At 39.9% G+C, this 18,934-nt stretch overlaps 1 protein-coding gene and 1 long non-coding RNA gene across 3 annotated transcripts in view; one reads left to right on the plus strand and one right to left on the minus strand.

The window, feature by feature from the left end:
• LOC106994255 (uncharacterized) overlaps window positions 1-18,934 on the plus strand; it is a 52,446-nt gene that overhangs the window by 20,970 nt on the left and 12,542 nt on the right. The gene's annotated exons all lie outside the window — the stretch shown is intronic.
• CPB2 (carboxypeptidase B2) overlaps window positions 1-18,934 on the minus strand; it is a 57,031-nt gene that overhangs the window by 20,600 nt on the left and 17,497 nt on the right. Inside the window, exons 2-5 of one of the 2 annotated variants that reach the window (XM_001097608.5) lie at window positions 12,867-12,942; window positions 8,940-9,064; window positions 7,158-7,266; window positions 3,577-3,678 (exon numbers count right to left, since the gene is read on the minus strand). In XM_001097608.5, the coding sequence (XP_001097608.2) occupies window positions 3,577-3,678; window positions 7,158-7,266; window positions 8,940-9,064; window positions 12,867-12,942 (412 nt within the window). The remainder of the gene's footprint in view (window positions 1-3,576; window positions 3,679-7,157; window positions 7,267-8,939; window positions 9,065-12,866; window positions 12,943-18,934) is intronic. The other variant, XM_028837478.2, reaches the window with a different exon arrangement.

The raw sequence follows: 18,934 nt of genomic DNA on the forward strand, positions 1-18,934 counted from the left end.
GATAGTAAATATTTAACAAGATTTAACAAAATATTTAACAATATTTAACAAGAAAGCCCAATGGCATTGGCCACTAATCGTCAAATTGTATAGTCAAAGAGAACTACCTAGCTTATTCTACTCAATGTAAAGAAAATCTTAAGTTGTCTACTTGACCTTTCTAAGTCCTGGGCCAATTTTCTTGGCACTGGTTCTGGCACCGAAAGGTTGGCAAAATCCCAGAGACTCACATTATATGCACATCCTTGATCAAGTAAGAGTAGGACCAAACCATCCAGAATGCATGATTTTTCAACATGTACAGGTTCCAGATAAGCATGTTCCAAGGACTACACACAGCATGGCTGAAAGCAAATGTCATGGGTGGATATGCCATGATACATGGATCCAATCTGATTGACCAACTCAGTGACCAAGGGGATCCAACATTTCATATGTCTGCCTTGAGTCTGCATTGCAAGTACTTGTAAACGACAGATTAAAACTGAGAAGTCCTAACCCAAAGTCTTATCTTTGAATAACCGGAAGCTCACCTATCACAATTTAGATAATGTTGGGATACTGTGCATAAATTATATGTTACTAAATTAAATGTACATTTTTAGTGACTACATTATTTTCCAGAGCTTTTTAAAAAGGACTTTAAGAGAAAGAGGTAGAAAACAGAACCATAGAGTTGTTTCCTAGTTCTGAAAACAATTGGCTGTGGCTATGTTCACTGACCTTTACTAAGGTCAATTTATTCAAGAGAGAAGACATCCAATCCAAGATAGGTTAATCAACTTCTCTTCCATAACATTTTGCAACTGAAAATATATAACCAAATGGGTGGCAATTGGAGTAGAAACCATCATAATAACCCTACTGCAAAGGACTTCAGCCTTTTCCTGCTGTTCGTCCCTTGCTGGGATTTGTTGTCCTGGTCTTACTTTAGTTTCAAAAGTTGTACCAGGAAGTACTAACCAGAGCAAACAGGTAAGAGAAAGAAATAAAAGGCATCTAAATGGGAAGGGAAAAATCAAATTATCCTTGGTTGTAGATGACACAATCTTATATTTAGAAAAACCTAGCCTCCACCAAAAAACTAAATTGCAGGTTATAAAATCAACACACAAAATCAGTAGCATTTATATACAACAATAGCAGACAACCTAAAAGAAAAATCAAGAAAGAAATACCATTTACAATGACCAAAAAAAAAAAAAAAAAAGACCTGCAATAAATCTAACCAAAGAAGTGAAAGACCTACAATTAAGATCATAGAACACTGATGAAAGAAACTGAAGAGAACACACAAAAAAATGAAAAGATACCTAAAGATACCTCATGCTTACGGGCTTAAGAATTAATATTGTTAAAATATCCATACTACCCAATGGAGCCTACAGATTCAATGCAGTCCCTGTGGACACCAACACACTCTTCATAGAAAGAGAAAAAAAAAAATCTAAAATTCTTATGGAGCCACAAGAGATCTTGAAAATCCAAAGTAATGCTGAACAGAAAGAGCAAAGCTGGAGTACTAAAACAGCATGGTACTGGCATAAAAACAGACACATGGACCAATGGATTACAATAGAGAACCCAGAAATAAATCCACAGATTTACAGTCAACTCGTTTTCAACAAAGCCACCAAGAACATACATTGGGAAAAGGTCAGTATTGTCAATAAATGGTATTGGGAAAAATTTTATTCATAAAATTCAAACTAAATCCCTGTCCCTCACTATATATATAAAATCAACTAAAAACAGATTGGACGTAAATGTAAGAGCTGAAACTATAAAACTACTAGAAGGAAACATTGGGAAAACAATTCAGGACTTTGGTCTCAGCAAGGATTTTTTTGGGGTAAGATCTCAAAAGCACAGTCAACAGAAGCAAAAATAGATAAAGGGGATTACATCAAACTGAAAACTTGCTTCTGCACAGCAAAGGAAATAACAGAGTGAAAAGAAAAACATGGGAGAAAATATGTGCAAGCTATTTAATAATCAGAATATATAAGGAACTCAAATAATTCAAAAGGAAAACATAAATAATCCAATTTTTAAAATGAGAAAGGAATCTGAACAGACATTTCTCAAAAGAAGACACACAAATGGCCAACAGGTATATGAAAAAATCCTCAACATCACTAATCATCAGAGAAATGTGAATTAAAACCACAATGCAGTATCATCTCATCCCAGTTAAAATGGCTTTAATCCAAAAGACAGACAATTACAAATGCTGGAGAGGATGTGGAGAAAGGGGAACCCTTGTACACTGTTGGTGGGAATGTAAATTAGTATAGCCACTATGAAAAACAGTGTGGAGGTTCCTCAAAAAACTAAAAATGGAACTACCATGTAAGCCAGCAGTCCTACTATTGGGTATGTATCCAAAAGAAAGGAAATCAGTATATCGAAAAGATACCTGCACTCCTATGTTTATTACAGCACCATTCACAATAGTCAAGACATAGAATCAACCTAAGTGTTCTTCAACATATGAATGGATAAAGAAAATGTGGTACATATACACAAATGGAATATTATTCAGGCATTAAAAAAAATAAAATCCTATCATTTGCAGCAACATGAATGGAACTGGAGGTCATTATGTTAAGTGAAATAATCTATGCAGGGAAAGACAAATACCACATGTTCTCACTGACATGGGGAGTGGAAAAAGTTGATCTCATAGAGGTAGAGAGTAGAATGGTGACTACCAGAGTCTGAGAAAAGAGGATACAGAGAGGTTGATTAGTGGGGACAAAGTAGTTAGAAGGAATAAGTTCTAGTGTGTAGTAGCACAGTAGGGTGACTAGAATCAACAATAATTTATTGTATATTTCAAAATCGCTAGAAGACAAACTTAAAATGTTCCCAACACAAAGAAATGATAAATGTTTGAGATGATGGATATCTCAAATACCCTGATTTACACATTGTATGCATGTATCAAAACATCACATGTGGGGAGAGAGGGAGAAAAAAAATCACATGTACCCCAAAAACATGTACAATTATTATGTATCAATTTTTAAAAATTAGCATCAAAAAGCTGCACCACTTTTTTAATTTTTAATTTTATTTTTTTCAAGTCCTGGTTTTATTTTCTGTTAGTGTTTGTCCAGTAACAGAAAAGAAAACCAGGACTTGAAAACAATAAACACCACTTCCTTCATTTCATGGAAATGTTATAATGGCTTATCTAATGTCACATAAACAGAAACAGAGTTAATTCTAGAACTGGGTTTCATCTAGAACCGAAGCCTTAACCCCCAAGAGACTGTATTTGGAGATAGGGCCTTTAAAGAGGTGATGAACATGAGGCCCTTAGAGTGGGTACTAATCCAGACTGACTGGTGTCCTTGTGGGAAGAGATTAGGACATACAGACCAGGACAAGACTGTATTATTAATGGGAAAAATAGCCAACCCCTAAATAGCCAGGTATTAAAGTTGAGGAACACCTGTAATGCAAATATTTTCAGAACTCAAGAAAAGAAACTCAAGTTTTAACAAACACCACTGGAGAATTAATCCCTCCCCTCACATGGAAAGATCAACGACTTTCCCCACAACATACCTTTAAAACATAAAGTGGGTGCTTCTCATAGGAGGATCCAATGTGGATTTTTGTAAGCATATCAGGATACTTCTCAGTTATAAGTTCTATCCAAGAATAGATCTAGCAAAATGGAAACCAGAGGTTAGTCACGAAGCAAGTTCAAAGCATTTCCCTGACCAAAGGAAGCAGCTAACTTCTTCAGAGAAAGGAAAACCTCTGTATGTGGAATGCATGAGGACCTAAAGCACTGATGGCGGGGGCTTTCTTCTGATGTTTAGGGAAATTAATAAAATTAAAGTTTTCATAAGTGTCAAGGTTTTGGGAAAGAGTGAAAAAGTGCTAAGATACTTATAACGAGGTAGGAAAAGTTAATCTTTAAACTATGGCCCCTGAAAGTTATGTTTAAAGTCATCACAATGATAACAAATTCTTGTTATCATTCATTCAAAAGTTCGCTTTTATATGGGACTTAACAATGCACTTTTCAAGATGAAGGGAGCCCTGAGCACCGTCTTTACAAAGCAGGATAAAGGGAAGCATCGCTGTTTCCCACTAAAGACCTGTGCAAGCACAGTGAGATTGGCAGAATGATGAGAGGCAAAGGTGGGGACAATCTGGAGGAAAAACAAACAAACTCAGTTATCCCAGATTCTGGACCTCTCTCTTGGGTGGAAGTCCAGTTGTTTTTGAGGTTCTGTCAAGATAATAGGGGAAGGAAAAAGAAAAAAAAATTCTGACTTTAGGGCTGGCACCCACTTCAAAGCAAGCATTGCATTATTGTCTGCTTTGAGATTGCTGGGATTGAACTGGGTTATGTTTTAACGTGGACCAACTTTCGAGGGTCCATTCTTAAACTCTGATGCCTTCTGAAATGGAAACAGTCAAATCCTGGCTTTATCTCTGGGAACTTTTCTAGAGGTGATTTCAAATAGCAATCCTAGCTGGTAAAAACTGGAGCACCATTTATCCCTGGGTTCTCTGAGATCGCATAACCAGCATGAGTGGTAGGTGTGAGTGCTTGTCCCCATGCCAAGAATTAAGGGGTCCTGCCCACCTGCCACCAAGTACTGATCCTGTCAGTGTCTGGGGTGTCAGAAATGTAACCATCAGCAATTTCCTAGTTGAAACTCCATTTCCCGTGTTACTCCTCTAGGCATAAATACACCTGAGAAAGCTACCACAAAAAAATTAATTTATTCATTGATACTTCAGTAGATTTCCTCTAACACGAGAGGCTGTGTAATCTGAAGGCAGTTTAACCGACATACTTTATACATTTCTCAAACTAAGCTCAGGTAGTAATGCAACATTCTTCGAATAACTCTTTTCTCTCACCATTCTAAGAAGTAATTTTTGGCCATTTGTTTCTTTCTCCCTACACTGGATCATCTAAGATCTGGTGTGAGTCAATGACAAAATAACCTGTGCTACCCACCAGGCCATCTTGTAGAGAGGGCTGATCAAGAGACCACTGATCAAAGGGAAAGAAGTACTTAGAGGAATTTTCTGGGAGCAAAATTGTTATGGTTCCTATGAACCTCTTAGAAAATAATAGGGGCGGGAGTGGAAAGAGAAGTACAAGATATTTTCTAGAATGTCATAGTTAAGGACTAAATGTTACACCCCCTTCTCCAATTCATATGTTGAATCCCTAACTCCCAGTAGGTTAGAAAGTGGCTGTATTTGGAGATAGGGCCTTTAAAGAGATGATCAAGTCAACATGAGGCCCCTAGACTGGGCACAAATCCAATCTGGCTGGTGTCCTTATATGAAGAGGAGATTAAGATATACAGAGAGAGACACCAGGGATGCATGTGCACAAACAAAAGGCCATAAGAGGCTGGGCATGGTGGCTCACGCCTGTAATCCTAGAACTTTGGGAGGCCAAGGCGGGCAGATCACTTGAGCTCAAGAGTTCGAGACCAGCCTGGCCAAGGTGGTGAAATCCCATCTCTACTAAAACTACAAAAAATTAGCTGGGCGTGGTGGTGTGCTAGTCCTAGCTACTCTGGAGGCTGAGGCAGGAGAATCGCTTGAACCCAAGAGGCGGAGGTTGCAGTGAGCCAAAATTGCACCATTGCACCCCAGCCTGGGCGACAGAGAGAGACTCTGTCTCAAAAAAAAAAAAAAAAAAAAAAAAGGAAAGAAAAGGCCATATGAGGAAGAACAATGTGAGATCACAACTACCTGCAAGCTGAGGAAGGAGGCCTCAGTAGAAACCAAACCTACTGACATCTTGATCTTCTAGCCTCTAGAATCAGGAGAAAATAAATTTCTGTGATTTCAGCTACACAGTCTGTGGTATTTTATTACTGCAGCCCTAACAAACTAATAGAGCCGTGAGCTTATTTTTTCCTCGTGTGTCATTCCAACTCTTTCCTGAAGATATGGTAAGAAAATATAACTTTTTTGAACAAAATAATTAAAATATGTTTTGACAAATATTTAAAAAGACTTCTGTGTATGGCATCCCCCTCTCCCCAGCAAACTTATCACAGAAGTGACAGTTTCACTTTCTGTATTTTGCAAATCCCACCTATGAAACCTCTCTGCATCGAGTTTGCTCATGCAGTCCTGCTGATGGATGCTGGAGAGAGGTGGTCTAAGTTGGATAGATGTAGGAGAGATTAAAAAAAAAAAAGTGGGGGGGTGCAATTGTAAGACCCCGTCAATCAACCAGGCACACATTCTAGAAGCATACTGACTTCTTGCTTAATTAACTGGGAAGGAGCAGATGCTTTTAAAGATTATACACATAAAATTGATTCTCATTACCTAAGTCTTAGATGTCTTAAAAATATGGATATGGTCCCTAATAGTTTCTGGGCACCTAGTCAAAGATGACAAAAATAGTTATATTAGGCAATATAGGGGCATACTCTTATAAAAAGGCATCAAGGTATTTTTTACTACTTGGAGAATACCATATAAAAAAGAAAGTCCTCCTGCGAATTTATTCTTTCAACTAACAAATATAGGGAAATGGCTTTTAGTGGATTATGTGAAAGCTTGCTGAGGTCTCACCTACACATCAACACCTTACTGAAGTTCCCTCTAAAAGGAGTGGAACCTGTAAGTACTGACATAAAAAAATCCAATTTCTTAAAGATTAGAACAAAGGCATTATTATTATTATTAGTTTAAATAGCTTCCTTCTAATGAATAAAATGCAATTAGTTATAGTGTATTAAATGTAAATGAATATATTTCTTTAATTCAGCAAGCTAATCTGGTAATTAGTAAAATTAGGGTGATGGTCCAAAGAGACATGATTAATTGGACTGGTGATTTTTTGGTGGCAGTTTTAATTAAAGCCCCTATTGTTTAATTTCTGTTGTTCCATAGCATAAAGTGTTACTCCCAGCAGTTAGAGATATTCTTAGCTGTAGACAAACATCCTGCAGTTTACCAGATATGATGCAATCTTCTCAGGGAAGATGACCACCATGTAATTAACCTAAGAGTGTGTGTGTGTGTGTGTGTGTGTGTTTGTGTTTTACCATCTTCTACCAGTTATGATCCTTGGATATTCCCCTGGTTGAAATAGCAATGCTGGTTAAATGAAAATAGTAGCTTTGAAGAGCTGTGTGATGGCTTACTTCATTTAGTGAGTGATACTGTTCATAGTACGATGCGGAGGCTCGGGGGCTGACTGTGTCATTGGAAATCTGCTGTTGAATAAGATCTTCCACATCTGCCAGCAGGACACTAGGTGATGAAACAGAGAGTAAGCTAGTTTCCAAGCAGAGGGTAGATCTTCCCACATGGCGCATTGCAGGCGCAGCAGGTGAGCACGAAGAAAAAAATCACTAAGAAACCTAATAAGCATTTCATCAAGGTAAAAGCACGATATCTCACATTGTGATAAACTGATCGACAAACCCTTTCCGTAGAGCCTACATGGGCACTAGAGAAAAAGTAGCTCCTATTAAGTATATTTTCAGAACCTCCATAAAAACCACCCTTTCCCACCATTACCAACATTACTCAATGGTGATTCTTCAGTGACTTTTATATGAGCATATGGATTGATGTACCTTTCTTCAATCCAGAATATCACTGTATTATGCTGTTTTCAGTTAAAGAGGAAGAAGAAGCAGGAAAGCCTTTTCTTTTTTTTTCTTATTTTTTCCCCATTGACCTGCACCAGATGTTCTGCAGAGCCAAAGAAATAGAACAGGAAAAGGGAAGTACAGGAAAGGCATCTCGTTCAAGTTCTCTTCAGAGCACCACATTTGTTAACCAGGCAAATATTTTAACTGAATTCAGGCATTCTATCACCTAAGATGAACAAGTTGAAAGTTACCTGTCATACTAATAAAAGGTTCTTTACTTTTATTTGGGCCAATAAATAAAAGCCGCAGCGTCGACATCAGAAAGGTCTAAGTTTGACTCCTAACTCTGCCATGTTCTTTCTGATTTACCCTGAAACATTCCTTTATAAGTAAGGATATTTTTTCATCTATATAATGGGGATTGCATCTACTATTTGGGGTTAAGTAAAGATTAATAGACACAATGTCAATTAATAGGAAGGTTCAGCACACAGTTCCTGGAAAACAGTACACACCTATAATATACTCTATAACATATTACTAATAATTAACATAGCATATTATCCAGGGGGCACCCATTGATACACAGAAGAGAGCATGGTCTCAAGGAAGGGGCCAGGCCACCAGGAAGGTACTGGCAGTTGGGCAGTGGATATGGAGAGGAGATATTAGACAGGAGACTCCATAGGAACAAGGCTAGACTCTAAGCAGAAATTGCACCTGATACACTTTTTAAGAAAAGGAAATCATTTCTAATCCACATGGTAGGTGCTGTTTTTACCCTTAATATACAAAACTTGGGAACAGAGAGGTGAATAATTCCCCCAGGGTCATGTAGGTGGTAAGGGGCAGTGCCAGACTAACCCGAGATCTCTGCAGAGTCCAACCACCTGTTACACTTTTTAAAGCCAGACATTCAGAAATGGTCACTGTCTTTGTGAAGAAGAATTAGCAGAAGCTAAATCCCCTCCCACAGCTGCTTTTTCAGGAGATACCACAAAGCCTACCAAGGCAAATGACAATTTTGCTCCCTGAGTCTGGGTACAGAGTCGTCAGAGAAAAAAGAACTATGAGAGGCTTTACCAAACATTGAGTCTAACCTGCATTTTAGATAAGGGACCAAGGACATGAGGAGTTGAACCACTTATCCAAGATCACAGAGCTGGACCTTAGGCTTTATCACCAGTCCATTCGGTCCAGTCAGAGACTTCTATGCTGCCATGGTTAATACATTTTATTGTTCCAGGAAGCAATTATACCATACCCTAGTCAAGTGTGTAGTAGGTGTTTATAATAGCTACTCAATATGCATTGAATAGTGCCTACCTGCATGGAATTCCGCTCACATTTAAATGGGCTTTCACAATGTCGACATCAGATGAATTTACAAAAAAATGGACTTGTTTTTTCTTCGCAATAAGGTCAGATGTTACCGGCTGCCAGAGAACAATCTACAGTTTAAGGGGCAAAATTGATAAAATTAAAAAAGCGTTGTTCACATCATTCTCATCTGTAGCTACAGCCATGACAGTTTTATCTATAAGGAGCATGAAAAGGACACTACCTGGTGCTGGTCCCCATCCACACACGGTAATATAAACATTTATTTTGCAGTGAGCTTTTAAAAATTCCTTTCCATAACTCTAGTTGCAAAAAAAAAAAAAGCCTGGAACATGTAAGATAATCCATAAATATTTGATGAGACAATGATGAATGACTATATTCATGACTTAACTGTAAAATTGCATGTGTACATCAGATATTTGAAAGGAAACAAAATTTTGTCTAGAAAGTTGATTAAACATTGATTTTTTAAATAAAAATTTCGTGTTCTTGTAATTATCATGTCATTGTTCCTTTTTAAGAAAATGTGGCACATATACACCATGGAATACTATGCAGCCATAAAAAAGGATGAGTTCGTGTCCTTTGTAGGGACATAGATGCAGCTGGAAACCATCATTCTCAGCAAACTATGGCAAGAACAGAAAACCAAATACCGCAAGTTCTCACTCATAGGTGGGAACTGAACAATGAGATCACTTGGATACAGGAAGGGGAACATCACACACCGGGTCCTACTGTGGGTGGGGGGAGAGGGGAGGGATAGCATTAGGAGATATACCTAATGTAAATGACGAGTTAATGGGTGCAGCACACCAACATGACACATGTATACATATGTAACAAACCTGCACGTTGTGCACATATACCCTAGAACTTGAAGTATAATTTTTAAAAGTATGTAATAAAATATATATATATCTATCTAATTATGGACTTTATTTTTTCTCTCTTAATGTATTTTTTTTTTTTTTTTTTTTTTTGAGACGGAGTCTCACTGTCTCCCAGGCTGGAATGCAGTGGCGGGATCTCGGCTTACTGCAAGCTCCGCCTCCCGGGTTCACGCGATTCTCCTGCCTTAGCCTCCCGAGTAGCTGGGACCAGAGGCACCCGCCACCACACCCAGCTAATTTTTTGTATTTTTAGTAGAGACAGGGTTTCACCGTGTGAGCCAGGATGGTCTCGATCTCCTGACCTCGTGATCCACCCGTCTCAGCCTCCCAAAGTGCTGGGATTACAGGCTTGAGCCACCGCGCCCAGCCCTTAATGTGCTTTTTCAAGGCACTTTCATACTCATTTCCTTTGATAATTATAACACTTTGATATAGACTAGGCAGGTGTTATTATTTGCATTGTTCAGGTGAAGAAATTAAGGTTCATACCTAACATCTAAAATCGTACAGCTAGAAGTGACAGAACAAGAACTCGAATTCTAAACCTCTGATGCTGCCTCTTGTAGTATTTCCTCTTTATCATGATGTGGTGGTCCTGAATATGCACCACTCAGCTCTTCGGTTGAGAGAAGCACAGTTGGCTGGTGTTTTCAGTGGCTGCCCTGGTGACCCACTAGAAGCTGAGGCCATGTGGTTTCAGGGCTGCAGCCAGCCAATAACTGAGACCTGTGGAAGTGTTAATGCAGGCCCCTTCTTGCCAGATATGGGGTTCCCATAACAGGTGACTGGCTGAAGGACTCACCACTGAGACTGACCTAGCCCAGCCTTCCTTGGAACTGCCCTACCGTCTTGAGATTCTCCATACAAAATGCTCCCTTCTGCAGAGGTGTCAGAGCTACAACATGGTCTGATGATGCTCCCTGCCTTCTTCAGCTCCATCCTCTATCCTCCAACAGCATTCCCCTCATCACTTGCTCCTCCAGTCTGGTCTTTACCTCTGCTTCTTGGAAAACACTAACAAACAAGGAGCTATTAATTTTCTACCATGGTATTTTTACGGGATCCCTGGGGTCGCTTTACCAGCAGAAACCTCTGGTCAGTGGCGCCTTTGCCTAAGTTTTGCTCGGGTCCACTAAGCCCACTTGGCCTGGCAGGCTGTGCTCATCTCGTGCTACTGACTTGGGTCCCATTCCTGCCAAGGGCAAGCTGAGCGGTGAGGGGTGTGTGAGCCAGCAGGTGTGGGGTCCAGCTACTGCACACAGCGAGGCATGCCGGCTGCGGCACGGTGGGCATCTTCTGGCTCCCTGCAAGGCTGTGGCTGGACCAGGTGTCCCGCAAGCAGCTTCCATGGCTGGCACCAGGGAAGGTGGTGGCACCCAGAAGTTTGGAGACGTCAGGAACCACAGAGCCCTAAAGAGGGTATCATAGTCCTGCCTCGGGGAGCTCTTAGGTCTGAGCTCCCCAAAAGGCTGCAGCTCTTCTCTCCTCCTTGTCACCCACAATGTGGCAAACAAGGGGCGTGTTTTAGCCCTGTTTGTGTTAGAGCTTTTTCAGCTCCACCATTTGGCAGGTTCCAAGTTCTTGTCCAGTGCCCAGGAACAATGAGGTACGTGGACAAGCGGAGGGTGAGCGAGGTGAAGAGGAGCTTTACTGAGTGATAGAACAGCTCAGAGGAGACTCGCAGTGGGTAGCTCCTCTCTGCAGCCAGGGTGTCCTGAGGAGTGTTAGCTCTCAGCAGAGAGGAGACCCTGGAGCGGGTGGCTCTTCTCTACAGCTGGTCCCTGATGTCTCTCCAGAGACTCTGGCTGAGTCTGGGGGTTTTTATGGGCTTCAGATGGGAGGAAGTGGGTGCTGATTGGTTCATGGATGGCCATGGGCAGGTGTGGAAAAAGCACCAGTAGCTCCCACTGTGGTCCACAGGACTGGCAACCTTCCTGGGCTTGAAGGTGGGGCTTCACCAGGGACCCGCCCTTTTCTGCCTAGGAGCCTGTCTGCCTCCTACAGCTATTTATGGCACCCAGACTTTTCCAGCTGAGGGGGCCTGCAGGCCAGTGCTGAGATGCCCTCAGCAACCCCCTTGGCTTCCCTCCTGTGCTCGTCAGTACCCAGGGGGCTAGCATGTCAGTGCTGCCCTGAGATGCACACAGCCAGCCAGGTTGTGACAGCACCTAGGTTCAGCCTCAATTTTGCTCCAAGATTGGAGTGAGCACCAGGAACTCGGAGAGGCCAGACAGCGGGAGCAGGCACTTCCGAGCCTGTAGGAGAATGGGGGGTCTTCTCAGAAACAGTGAGAGGGCAGAAATGCCTGCGTCCGCAACCCCAGCTGGGCAGCTGCAGCTGCGCCCAGGAGGGCGGGGCTCCTGCCTGCTCCTGGCCCCCAAGAGCACAGGGATGTCCAGGTCTGTAGCTGCAGCTGGGCAGCTGTAGCTGCGCCAGGAGAGCATGAGGCTCCCGCCCTGCTATCACAGAAGGGGGCGGGACTTTCACCTCTTCCTGACTTCTGCTGGCTCCGTGGAACACACAGCCCCAGTCGTGCCTCCCCCACTACAACTGGCCATGCCTCCCCCAATGGCCACCACTGCCATTAATATTCTGTAATTTTATACATCTTGTCAATTTTCTACATCTTAGACATTAGGTCGAGATGGGTCCCTGGGTGAGAATTTTAATAAATGTACTCTGTGTTTTTGGTACATCTTTGGTTAAGAACCATTGTTTTATGAGTAAAGCTTTTATTTCTAAATATTTTAATTTCTGTTATTGTAGCATCTTTGTAAGTGCACACATTAAATCCCAAGGTACTATTATGAAATTGGCTGGAAAGCCAATAGCACAAGTGAAGAAGTTTTGATCTGGGGAACCAACAAAGTCATGTGATTGTGAGAAGGGAGAGAAGGCTATGAGAAGAAGAGTTCATACCAGATACATATAAACCAGACAACATACAGGAGGAAACTCAACACCCAGTGCTTATACAAAATGAAACCAATATAGACATAAATTAGGGAGAAATTACCTCATATGTTGTAGTAAGATTCTGTAGCACTTGAACTTGCCTAGAGGTTCTAGGAAGAGCAGCTAGAACCTGGCCACTAGAGAAAAAAATAAAAGAGGATTTTGATATTAAATAAAGAGTAAAGATGGAATACATTATACTGTGAGGAGTTTTTAGGTAATTGCAAAAGGGAAACAAAATTTAAAATGTTATTAGGACAGAGTATCTCACTATAGACTCAGTGTAAAAAGAGAACGTATACTCTCAGTCTTTATGCTCCTAGGCAATTGCAAAATCAACAGCTCTCTTGACTGGGAGGTCAGTTTACAGAGTACTTACTTCTTTTTTCTTGTGCATGCATGTGTGTTTTAATTTTAAAAATTAAATATTTGATGCATAAGGTAATATTTATGCCGATCCTGGTTTATTATATAATAAAATGAATGCCTGTGAACCCATCACCCCACTTAAAAAGTCCAACTTCCTTGACATCCTGAAGATCCTTGTGTACTCCTCTCTGCCCCACCCCCTTGCCACATCGTCAAAGGTATCCTCCACCTTAAATTTTGACTTTTGCTCATTCCCTTGTTTTTCTTTATAGCATGGATTTTTAAACACATGTATGTGTGAATTCTGAAACAGTACCCTTAGATTTTCCTGGTTCAACTTTATAAAAATGGTATACCATATGTATTCTTCTGAATCTTGTTTTTTTTTCTCTCCGTATTGTATTCTCAAGATTATCATCTGTGTTGAAGTATCTAGCCATAGTTCACACGTGAAAGCATTTTCCTACAAGTGGAATTGCCATTTCATGGGATATGCACAGTTTTAATTTCATAGGATAGTGTCATATCAGTCCCCAAGTTTTTTGTATCAATTTATATTGTCAGTAGCAGTGGAAAAGATTTCCTATTGTTCTTCCTCCTTGCCAATACCTGATGCTTTCTGACTTTTCGACTTTTCCAATCAAATTTTTATGAAATGAAATCTTCTCATGATTTTGATTTTGATTTTCTGACTTACTAATGAAGTAGAGTTGTTTATATTTGATTATTGGCCATTCATATTTTTGCTTGTGTGTTATGTTTATTCAGACCACCTGCCCATTTTTTTCTAATTTACTTGTATTTTTGTAATAGTTAATTTGTATAATTTCTTTATATATTCTAAATACTAATTTCTTGTCAGTTATATGTGTTGCAAATATCTTTTAGTAGTTTATAATTTGTCTTTTCTCTTTCTTGATGATGTGCTTTTTTATTTATTTTTTATTTTATTTATTTTTTTTATTAATTTATTTATTATTATTATACTTTAAGTTGTAGGGTACATGTGCATAATGTGCAGGTTTGTTACATATGTATACTTGTGCCATGTTGGTGTGCTGCACCCATCAACTCATCATTTACATCAGGTATAACTCCCAATGCAATCCCTCCCCCCTCCCCCCTCCCCATGATAGGCCCCGGTGTGTGATGTTCCCCTTCCTGAGTCCAAGTGATCTCATTGTTCAGTTCCCACCTATGAGTGAGAACATGCGGTGTTTGGTTTTCTGTTCTTGTGATAGTTTGCTAAGAATGATGGTTTCCAGCTGCATCCATGTCCCTACAAAGGACACAAACTCATCCTTTTTGATGGCTGCATAGTATTCCATGGTGTATATGTGCCACATTTTCTTAATCCAATCTGTCACTGATGGACATTTGGGTTGATTCCAAGTCTTTGCTATTGTGAATAGTGCTGCAATAAACATACGTGTGCATGTGTCTTTATAGCAGCATGATTTATAATCCTTTGGGTATATACCCAGTAATGGGATGGCTGGGTCATATGGTACATCTAGTTCTAGATCCTTGAGGAATCGCCATACTGTTTTCCATAATGGTTGAACTAGTTTACAATCCCACCAACAGTGTAAAAGTGTTCCTATTTCTCCACATCCTCTCCAGCACCTGTTGTTTCCTGACTTTTTAATGATCGCCATTCTAACTGGTGTGAGATGGTATCTCATTTTGGTTTTGATTTGCATTTCTCTGATGGCCAGTGATGATGAGCATTTTTTCATGTGTCTGTTGGCTGTATGAATGTCTTCTTTTGAGAAATGTCTGTTCATATCCTTTGCCCACTTTTTGATGGGGTTGTTTGTTTTTTCCTTGTAAATTTGTTTGAGTTCTTTGTAGGTTCTGGATATTAGCCCTTTGTCAGATGAGTAGATTGCAAAAATTTTCTCCCATTCTGTAGGTTGCCTGTTCACTCTGATGGTAGTTTCTTTTGCTGTGCAGAAGCTCTTTAGTTTAATTAGATCCCATTTGTCAATTTTGGCTTTTGCTGCTGTTGCTTTTGGTGTTTTAGACATGAAGTCTTTGCCCATACCTATGTCCTGAATGGTACTACCTAGGTTTTCCTCTAGGATTTTTATGGTATTAGGTCTAACATTTAAGTCTCTAATCCATCTTGAATTAATTTTCGTATAAGGAGTAAGGAAAGGATCCAGTTTCAGCTTTCTACTTATGGCTAGCCAATTTTCCCAGCACCATTTATTAAATAGGGAATCCTTTCCCCATTTCTTGTTTCTCTCAGGTTTGTCAAAGATCAGATGGCTGTAGATGTGTGTTATTATTTCTGAGGACTCTGTTCTGTTCCATTGGTCTACATCTCTGTTTTGGTACCAGTACCATGCTGTTTTGGCTACTGTAGCCTTGTAGTATAGTTTGAAGTCAGGTAGCGTGATGCCTCCAGCTTTGTTCTTTTGACTTAGGATTGTCTTGGAGATGCGGGCTCTTTTTTGGTTCCATATGAACTTTAAAGCAGTTTTTTCCAATTCTGTGAAGAAACTCATTGGTAGCTTGATGGGGATGGCATTGAATCTATAAATTACCTTGGGCAGTATGGCCATTTTCACGATATTGATTCTTCCTATCCATGAGCATGGTATGTTCTTCCATTTGTTTGTGTCCTCTTTTATTTCACTGAGCAGTGGTTTGTAGTTCTCCTTGAAGAGGTCCTTTACATCCCTTGTAAGTTGGATTCCTAGGTATTTGATTCTCTTTGAAGCAATTGTGAATGGAAGTTCATTCCTGATTTGGCTCTCTGTTTGTCTGTTACTGGTGTATAAGAATGCTTGTGATTTTTGCACATTAATTTTGTATCCTGAGACTTTGCTGAAGTTGCTTATCAGCTTAAGGAGATTTTGGGCTGAGACAATGGGGTTTTCTAAATATACAATCATGTCACCTGCAAACAGGGACAATTTGATTTCTTCTTTTCCTAACTGAATACCCTTGATTTCTTTCTCTTGCCTAATTGCCCTAGCCAGAACTTCCAACACTATGTTGAATAGGAGTGGTGAGAGAGGGCATCCCTGTCTTGTGCCAGTTTTCAAAGGGAATTTTTCCAGTTTTTGCCCATTCAGTATGATATTGGCTGTGGGTTTGTCATAAATAGCTCTTCTTATTTTGAGGTACGTTCCATCAATACCGAATTTATTGAGCGTTTTTAGCATGAAGGGCTGTTGAATTTTGTCAAAAGCCTTTTCTGCATCTATTGAGATAATCATGTGGTTCTTGTCTTTGGTTCTGTTTATATGCTGGATTATGTTTATTGATTTGCGAATGTTGAACCAGCCTTGCATCCCAGGGATGAAGCCCACTTGATCATGGTGGATAAGCTTTTTGATGTGTTGCTGAATCCGGTTTGCCAGTATTTTATTGAGGATTTTTGCATCAATGTTCATCAGGGATATTGGTCTAAAATTCTCTTTTTTTGTTGTGTCTCTGCCAGGCTTTGGTATCAGGATGATGTTGGCCTCATAAAATGAGTTAGGGAGGATTCCCTCTTTTTCTATTGATTGGAATAGTTTCAGAAGGAATGGTACCAACTCCTCCTTGTACCTCTGGTAGAATTCAGCTGTGAATCCATCTGGTCCTGGACTTTTTTTGGTTGGTAGGCTATTAATTATTGCCTCAATTTCAGAGCCTGCTATTGGTCTATTCAGGGATTCAACTTCTTCCTGGTTTAGTCTTGGAAGAGTGTAAGTGTCCAGGAAATTATCCATTTCTTCTAGATTTTCTAGTTTATTTGCATAGAGGTGTTTATAGTATTCTCTGATGGTAGTTTGTATTTCTGTGGGGTCGGTGGTGATATCCCCTTTATCATTTTTAATTGCGTCGATTTGATTCTTCTCTCTTTTCTTCTTTATTAGTCTTGCTAGTGGTCTGTCAATTTTGTTGATCTTTTCAAAAAACCAACTCCTGGATTCATGGATTTTTTGGAGGGTTTTTTGTGTCTCTATCTCCTTCAGTTCTGCTCTGATCTTAGTTATTTCTTGCCTTCTGCTAGCTTTTGAATGTGTTTGCTCTTGCTTCTCTAGTTCTTTTAATTGCGATGTTAAAGTGTCAATTTTAGATCTTTCCTGCTTTCTCTTGTGGGCATTTAGTGCTATAAATTTCCCTCTACACACTGCTTTAAATGTGTCCCAGAGATTCTGGTATGTTGTATCTTTGTTCTCATTGGTTTCAAAGAACATCTTTATTTCTGCCTTCATTTCGTTATGTACCCAGTAGTCATTCAGGAGCAGGTTGTTCAGTTTCCATGTAGTTGAGCAGTTTTGATTGCATTTCTTAGTCCTGAGTTCTAGTTTGATTGCACTGTGGTCTGAGAGACAGTTTGTTATAATTTCTGTTCTTGTACATTTGCTGAGGAGTGCTTTACTTCCAATTACGTGGTCAATTTTGGACTAAGTACGATGTGGTGCTGAGAAGAATGTATATTCTGTTGATTTGGGGTGAAGAGTTCTATAGATGTCTATTAGGTCTGCTTGCTGCAGAGATGAGTTCAATTCCTGGATATCCTTGTTAACTTTCTGTCTCGTTGATCTGTCTAATGTTGACAGTGGAGTGTTGAAGTCTCCCATTATTATTGTATGGGAGTCTAAGTCTCTTTGTAAGTCTCTAAGGACTTGCTTTATGAATCTGGGTGCTCCTGTATTGGGTGCATATATATTTAGGATAGTTAGCTCTTCCTGTTGAATTGATCCCTTTACCATTATGTAATGGCCTTCTTTGTCTCTTTTGATCTTTGATGGTTTAAAGTCTGTTTTATCAGAGACTAGTATTGCAACCCCCGCTTTTTTTTGTTCTCCATTTGCTTGGTAAATCTTCCTCCCTCCCTTTATTTTGAGCCTATGTAGGTCTCTGCGTGTGAGATGGGTCTCCTGAATACAGCAGACTGATGGGTCTTGACTCTTTATCCAGTTTGCCAGTCTGTGTCTTTTAATTGGAGCATTTAGTCCATTTACATTTAAGGTTAAGATTGTTATGTGTGAACTTGATCCTGCCATTATGATATTAACTGGTTATTTTGCTCGTTAGTTGATGCAGTTTCTTCCTAGCCTCGATGGTCTTTACATTTTGGCATGTTTTTGCAATGGCTGGTACTGGTTGTTCCTTTCCATGTTTAGTGCTTCCTTCAGGGTCTCTTGTAAGGCAGGCCTAGTGGTGACAAAATCTCTAAGCATTTGCTTATCCGTAAAGGATTTTATTTCTCCTTCACTTATGAAACTTAGTTTGGCTGGATATGAAATTCTGGGTTTAAAATTCTTTTCTTTAAGAATGTTGAATATTGGCCCCCACTCTCTTCTGGCTTGGAGAGTTTCTGCCGAGAGATCTGCTGTTAGTCTGATGGGCTTCCCTTTGTGGGTAACCCGACCTTTCTCTCTGGCTGCCCTTAAGATTTTTTCCTTCATTTCAACTTTGGTGAATCTGGCAATTATGTGTCTTGAAGTTGCTCTTCTCGAGGAGTATCTTTGTGGCGTTCTCTGTATTTCCTGGATTTGAATGTTGGCCTGCCCTACAAGGTTGGGGAAGTTCTCCTGGATGATATCCTGAAGAGTGTTTTCCAACTTGGTTCCATTTTCCCCCTCACTTTCAGGCACCCCAATCAGACGTAGATTTGGTCTTTCTACATAATCCCATACTTCTTGCAGGCTTTGTTCATTTCTTTTTCTTCTTTTTTCTTTTGGTTTCTCTTCTCGCTTCATTTCATTCATTTGATCCTCAATCGCTGATACTCTTTCTTCCAGTTGATCG

Source organism: Macaca mulatta, chromosome 17 (genome assembly GCF_049350105.2).
Source record: "Macaca mulatta isolate MMU2019108-1 chromosome 17, T2T-MMU8v2.0, whole genome shotgun sequence".
NCBI classification, from domain to species: Eukaryota; Metazoa; Chordata; class Mammalia; order Primates; family Cercopithecidae; genus Macaca; species Macaca mulatta.